Consider the following 6,946-nt stretch of genomic DNA (forward strand, 5'->3'; position numbering starts at 1 on the left):
ACCCAGAAGCTGCTTACCTGGCTCATAGTCCAACTCAAAGCAGAGTTTTTCTGTAAGGAGGAAATAATGACAAGATGAGATTTCATTAATCTCACAGCTGCAGAACACTCAGAGATGAGGAAATGGAGGGTCGGGAAAGGGAAGGAGCAGAGAGAAGAATGGAAGTTGGAATTCTCTAAACACCTAAACCTCTTAGAGTACTTACTCTCATTTCAAATCCAGACACTCTGGGACAGGCCTGCAGATATGCATCCTCACAAGTTCTCAGGGATTACTGATACTCCTGGCCTGCAGCCCCAGCGAGAAGCCTGCTACTCTACCCCTGAGCAGACAGGGCTGTGTCTGCCTTGCCTACCTGTCTTCACAGACATCTACGGAAGGAAAAGATCAATGGGTTCACTTCGTTTTCTTCTACTTGGAAATAATGTTTGGGCTGGCCAAAAGTCGGCTTTTGATTAGAGTAGGATTTGCTCTAGTCCTTGCAGGAAGCAGACTTTCAGGAATGTCCTCCTAGGGACATGTTTTTGTGGGTGTGACATTTAGAATAGGTGGCATTGTTCATGATGTCATAGTTCATGAGGAACAGAAAGCCACAACTCACATTTCTAACTTTCCTGGCTGGCTGCCATTACGACTCCTTCCGGGAAAGGAATGGGGCTCGGTTCCTATAAGGATGGTTCAGTTTAGTCAGCAGACCAATAAAAAGAAGTGGGGGAAGGTCTGGGGATGTGGGTCAGTGGCTAGACCACTTGTCTACATCCACAGGCCCTGGGTTCAACTTTCAGTAGCGGAAAAACAAAACCAGCAAAAGGAAAGCAAAAGAGGAGGGGAGAGTCAGCTCCTGCCGTTAGGCAAATGCTGTCACTGATTCGCACAGTTGAACGTCAAAGTACGAGCATTGCACGCACCACTGAGGACTTCTGATGGTGACGAGTGAGGAGAGGGCTGTTAATCGTTATCTCTCCTACTGCAGCGTGTCCACTGGTCAGATTTGTTTAACAGGTTGATCCCAACCCCCAAGTCTTCACCTATTATTTCTCTTCACTGGCACATAACCCTGAAAGTTAGATTTTTTTTTTAATGGGCCTTGGCAAATAAGAAAGGTAAAGTACTAAAGGAGATAAGCCGTGCTAAAATACACAGCCGTTTGGCAGTGGACTCAGGAAGCCATTCCCCAACCCAGGCTGTGTGCACAGCAGCACTCTACAGAGGCCTAGGGTCTCCTTACCCAGGAATGTCCTCATCTCCTGCTGCAGAGGGATGGCCTGTTGAGAGAAGTCCCGGATCCTCTGGCCCAGCTCTGGGGAGATAGCCTCGGGTTTCCGGCACTTTCTAGTTTCACATCTAGGGGCACAGAAGCGGCAGGGTCTGGGAATTATTCTTTTTAAAAAATACTTAATTTTACGTGTATGGGTATTTTGCCTGCATGTATGTATGTGCGACACATGCATGCAGTGTCTGTGGAGACCAGAAGAGGGCATGGGAGCCACTGGAGCTAGAGATGGGCATGAACTGTTCTATGGGCTGAGTCCAGGATCTTTGCAAGAGCAGCACGTGCTCTTAGCCACCGAGCCATCTCTCTAGTCCCTAGAATTGTTGTTTTTTTAATGATGTCTCCAGGTTGCCATCTTTTTCTAACAAGGCCTGGAGCAGCAGCTTCCCAGTTCTCAGATGAACCCCACTGCTGCACGAGTGGGTGGATCTACAGCAGTACGTGAGGACACATAAGGGCATGTGTAGATTTACATGGCTGTGCACCCTTCATGTGAGAGCATAATTAATGCGCGTGGCAATAACTAGGTGGGTGGAGCGTGGGTGGCTATCTATGTGAGAAAAGAAATAGGCATTGAATCACCAACCTTATTAGAGTGCTTCTGATATCCTGGGAGGAAAGGAGGAAGATGGGGTGGGGAAAGAGAGTGAGGGAGAAAGAGAGGGAGAGAGAGGGGAGAGGGAGAGAGAGGGGAGAGGGAGAGAGGGGGAGAGAAAGACGGAGGGGAGAGAGAGGGAGAGGAGGGAGAAGGAGAGAGAGAGGGAGAAATGGAGAGTGGGTGGAGAGGGAGAGAGGGAGAGCGATAGAGGAAGAGAGAGAGGAGAGAGAAAGAGGAGAGAGGGGAGGGAAGGGAGAAAGAGGGGAGAGGGAGAGAAAGAGGGAGAAAGAGAGGAAGAGAGAGAAGAGGGAGAGAAAGAGAAGGAGAGAGGGGGAAGCGGGAAAGGGAGAGAGAGGGGGAAAGGGAGAAAGAGGAAGAGAGAGAGAGAAAGAGAGAAAGGGAGAGAGAGAGATTCAATTTCTGGCTTTTCTCTTCTATTTTTGTTATATCCACAAAAAAACCAAAATGCCATATTCCTAGCCTTGGACAAATCCATGGGGACCAGAAACCAACACCTGACTCCTTCACTCCATGGTCAGAGTTGGTGATGCGATCCACTTCTATCTATAGGCAAAAGCAAGCAAGTCCCACACCAAGGTCCTCAGTTCCCAGCATCCAGTGCATCCCCTTGAATCATGTCGCTGCCATCCCCATAACTCTCCTCCATGTCAAGGAACGCAGCTCAGGAAAAACTTCCTGGCCAGTGGAGGGGACATTCAAGTTATGAAAAACTTGCATTGGAAACCAGTTGTTTGAACAGTGCTTTGTAGTTTTCAAGAGCAACTTCTACCTCATTTTACCGCTGGCGCCTCACTCCTTCCCGTTTTATGGATAACAAGAAAGGAGACCAAGGCCAGAGAGCAGCGTGACCGGGGATTTCTTAGGGAAGCGTGGACTGTAATTCAGCCCCTGGCCGTGTCACACATCCCGTCTGGGGCGCAGAGACATGTATGTAGAGGAGGTACCAATCAGGCTATGATTCCAGAGACCCCGGGGGGCGGAGGGGGAGGGCAGGCCCCATCTCACGGTCAGGAGGCCCCTCGCTGGCCGCTTGTTCTTCTCCTCCAGCTCCTCAATCAGGGTGCTGAACCGGCAGATCTCCCCTGTGGCCAGGGAATCAAACTCTTCCTGTTGCTTCAGGATATCCCCATCCAACCTCTCCAGCTGGGCTAAAAGGGCACTCTGTTGTTCCTCTAGGACCCGACTCAGATGTGCAAACTGAGAAATCACCTGCTGTCTCTTGGTGGCCACCTGAGTCTGAGAAGGAAAGAGGAGAGAACACTTATGTCTCCCCACATCACAATCTCCTCCTCTTCCCCAACCCCCACCCCCGCCAACCCCCAGTCCCTTTCCCACAGCAGCCCCTCATCTCCCTCCCTTCCTCTCCTTACACATCATACCCACTCCCCCAGATCCCCGCTCCCGCCTGTTCCTCCACCCCATATGAACGCTGCAGCTGGTGTTCTTCCTGCCTGACACCCCACTTCTCATTAGGCCCAGCATTGCCTCATTGTCATTACTGTGGTTTCTAAAAGGGTCTCAGAGACACCAGAGATGCCTGGCCTCTCGCTGTGCAGGAAGCAAGCACACACTGAGTACACACCACTAAACTGCTGGAGGCGGGATGACACTAATCCCTGCAGGTCAGTCAGAAGAAGAATCCTAATCTCCGTTTCACAGGTGAGCAAGCTAAAATTAGAGCTGCTCAGGACGGAAGAGTTAACGTCTGAGTCAGAATTCAAACTCAAAACATCTCCAGGTCTGTCTGCTCAGTGGCCTCAGACTCTGGAAAAAGGGACTGAGCGGGGGGGGAGGGGGGAGACCTACCAGGAGAACCTGTATCCTTTTGTTTTCCCTTGATTGGATTTCTTGAATCTCCTCTCTCTCTTTCCTTAGACCCATAAGACACTTCTGTATTTGTTCCTGGGGAGAAGGAGCATACAATAGTTATGATGGAGAAAGTAACCACGAAGGGACTTCACTACCTTCACTCTGTGGAAGTGAAATGCCCCAGAGATGAGTGTGAACCTCAGCACCTTGAGAGACTCAGAGTCTTCTTTCTTATTCTGATTTTGAGACTGGTTTCATGTCGCCCAGACTTACCTCAAACTCAGATCCTCCTTCCTCAGTTTTCCAAACATTAGGATCATAGGTCAGCACCACCAGGCCTGGCCTTAAGTCTTGTTCCTCTTACTTTGTGCTTCAGCTATTCTGACCATGGTTTACCCCTTCTCACAAACCTTCAAAGGTCAATGACTTTGCTGACCCTTTGAGCCTTTCTTCAGGTGAAACAACTACCTTCTTTTGCATGCAGCAAGTATTATTACCTAGCAAGTATTACCTACAACCTGAGCTCTGTACATTCTTTAGCTGAAACTGAAATTATATCACCCAAAGGAAATACATGCAAATAACATACAACATCTTCCTTTTAAAAAAAAAGTAACCTAGAAAAGATCTGATGTGAGAAGAAATCTGAATACAAAAATAATTGATGCAGTATTTTATAAATTGTTCTAGTGTAGAGTTAGGAATAGGCAAACACATAAATATCCACATGTGTGTTTAAGAATACCGACAGATTTTCTGGAATTGTGATTTGTAGGCTGGTTTTCTTTGCTTTATGTTTAAAAACCACTTATGGGGACTGGAGAGATGGCTCAGAGGTTAAGAGCTCTGCCTGCTCTTCCAAAGGTCATGAATTCAATTCCCAGCAACCACATGGTGGCTCACAACCATCTGTAATAAGATCTGGTGCCCTCTTCTGGCCTGCAGGCATACATGCAGGCAGAACACTGTATACATAGTAAAGAAACCTTTAAAAAAATAAAAACCATTTATGAATGAGTACATATGATAATTGTCTTTCTGGGTCTATGTTACCTCACTCAATATGGTGTTTTCTAGATCCATCCATTTGCCTGCAAATTTCAAGATGTCATTATGATCCCAGAGAACCTAGACAACAATGAGGACCCTAAGAGAGACATTCATGGATCTAATCTACATGGGAAGTAGAAAAAGACAAGATCTCCTGAGTAAATTGGGAACATGGAGGCCATGGGAGAGAGGAAGGGAGGGGAGCAGAGAAAAATGTATAGTTCAATAAAATCAATATTTAAAAAAAACATTAAAAAATACCGACAGAAAAGCTGAGAATCTAGCTCAGTCATCTGAGTGCTTGCTTTGCATGCAAGAAGCCCTGGGTTCAATTCCCAACACTGCAGAAAATGATATAATCATAAATGCCTGCATAAAATGCCTATAATTCCAGTGTTCAGGAAATAAAGGCAGGAGAATCAGAAAGTCAAAGTCATCCTAGGCAATATAATTAGTCTGAGGCAAGCCTACATTAAGACCTGGAGAAAGAGAGAGAGAGAGAGAGAGAGAGAGAGAGAGAGAGAGAGAGAGAGAGAGGATACGTAGAGAAACTTCATTATCAAAAGATCATTAACAAATGCTGTAACATACATTTAAACACACGTTTGTAACAAAATACAGTATAAAAATACCTAAAACCAGCAATATACTCAGTGAACAATAAAAACATGTGCCACATATATCCATATATTCACCCAACTAGCTTATTCACAACAGTAATTCACGACACAACATTCTTCGTGCTTCAAACATACCACACTCAGACCACCCCTCCACACACAAGGCGTTCACTCTTGGAACTATACAAGCATCGCCATTCCCTAAAATGCAAACCTCCAGCACACCTAACTGATACAGGACACACACGTTTGATGGTTCATTCGTTCAGAAAGGAATTACTGAGCTCCTGCTATATATGGTCCACAAAGAAACAACATAGAACTTGCTCTTAATCACAAACCTGTGTTTTTCTGTGCTTGAGTCTATTGCCTGGAAGATCAGATAAGTACAGAGAAAGAATCTGGAGTTAGGGCACCCCTTCTACCCCAGAATCCACAAGGCCTTTCTACTTCCCTTGGTCCAATCCAGCTCCCACAAGGGTCCCCCAGAGCCCTTTCCTACCCTGCAGGGATCCTCTCCTACCCTGTAGGGACCTGCTGCATCCTCCAGGAAGCGCACGGTGTGAGCCCTATGCTGTCCGGCCTCGCGGCACACCACACACAACTGAGCCTCATCCTCCTCACAGAAGAAGTAGACTTTCTCGCCGTGCTCGGGACAGGCATCCTCCACCTCCAGACCTTGCGTGGATGCCAGCTGAAGGCGTTCGATGTTCTCTACCACGTTGGCCAGCTGCCAGTTGGGCCGGAAGCTCCCTGGTCGGAAAGGCTCTTTGCAGAGCGGGCAGCTGAGGGACTCCTCCGATTCTGGGCCTGGGATTTCACAGTAGCGCGTGAGACAGCCGCGACAGAAGTTGTGGCCACAGTCGATGGTAACTGGCTCCCTTAGGGTGCCTTGGCAGATGGGGCAGTTGACCTCATCTGCCAGGCTAGTCACAGAAGGAGCTGAGGCCATGTCAATCCTGCTGAGCCTTCTGCTTCCCGGAAGTCACCATCTCTGCTTCTTGTGAAGAATACACTCCACACGCACACCATGCCTGAACACAGACACAGTCACACACACTTGGACAAGGGGCCCAATTGCATATCTGGCACCAGGGGTCCCTCGTTCTGTTCTCCCAGGAGCGGACACACTTCTGCCAACAGCAGAAATGACGAAATAGCCGAAGGGGGTGACCCAGGAGCTCACAGCATCATCTAGAGACGCTGGAGTATCTCTGGACCAGTACCCATGGCCTAGGGGCTCCCCGTCCCTTTCTGTCCGCCTGGAGCTGCCCACAGGAAGATGAGAGTGTTTAGTCTCTCAGCAGTCCGCCGTTAAAAGAGATCTATCTTTGGGAAAGGGAGGAGCCTGGCTCACAGAGGACCGCTGCCTCCCCAGCTCTGCAACACCTGTCTCCAGGGAGATTGGTGGTATCAGCCAGCACAACGCCTGGGAGTCAGTGGACAGGGCATGTGGGGACTCAGATAAGGCTCTTGAGCTGGGGTGTGTACAACACAGAGGCAACCGTGGTGATGCCTCCATAGGCCCATGACAGACTTTTAAAGAGGGCTGGGAAAAATGCATTGGGGGGGGGG

The 6,946-nt window shown here is 48.4% G+C and overlaps 1 protein-coding gene across 1 annotated transcript in view; it reads right to left on the reverse strand.

The window, feature by feature from the left end:
- The window catches only part of Trim10 (tripartite motif containing 10), a 9,991-nt gene extending 3,668 nt beyond the window's left edge, over positions 1-6,323 (reverse strand). The window contains exons 1-6 of the mRNA XM_005370720.2: positions 5,895-6,323; positions 3,699-3,794; positions 2,898-3,128; positions 1,860-1,882; positions 1,229-1,344; positions 18-50 (exon numbers count right to left, since the gene is read on the reverse strand). Of these exons, the coding sequence (XP_005370777.1) occupies positions 18-50; positions 1,229-1,344; positions 1,860-1,882; positions 2,898-3,128; positions 3,699-3,794; positions 5,895-6,323 (928 nt within the window). The remainder of the gene's footprint in view (positions 1-17; positions 51-1,228; positions 1,345-1,859; positions 1,883-2,897; positions 3,129-3,698; positions 3,795-5,894) is intronic.
- Between the last annotated feature and the right edge of the window lie 623 nt (positions 6,324-6,946).

The sequence above is a fragment of the Microtus ochrogaster genome, unplaced genomic scaffold (assembly GCF_000317375.1).
Source record: "Microtus ochrogaster isolate Prairie Vole_2 unplaced genomic scaffold, MicOch1.0 UNK87, whole genome shotgun sequence".
NCBI classification, from domain to species: domain Eukaryota; kingdom Metazoa; phylum Chordata; class Mammalia; order Rodentia; family Cricetidae; genus Microtus; species Microtus ochrogaster.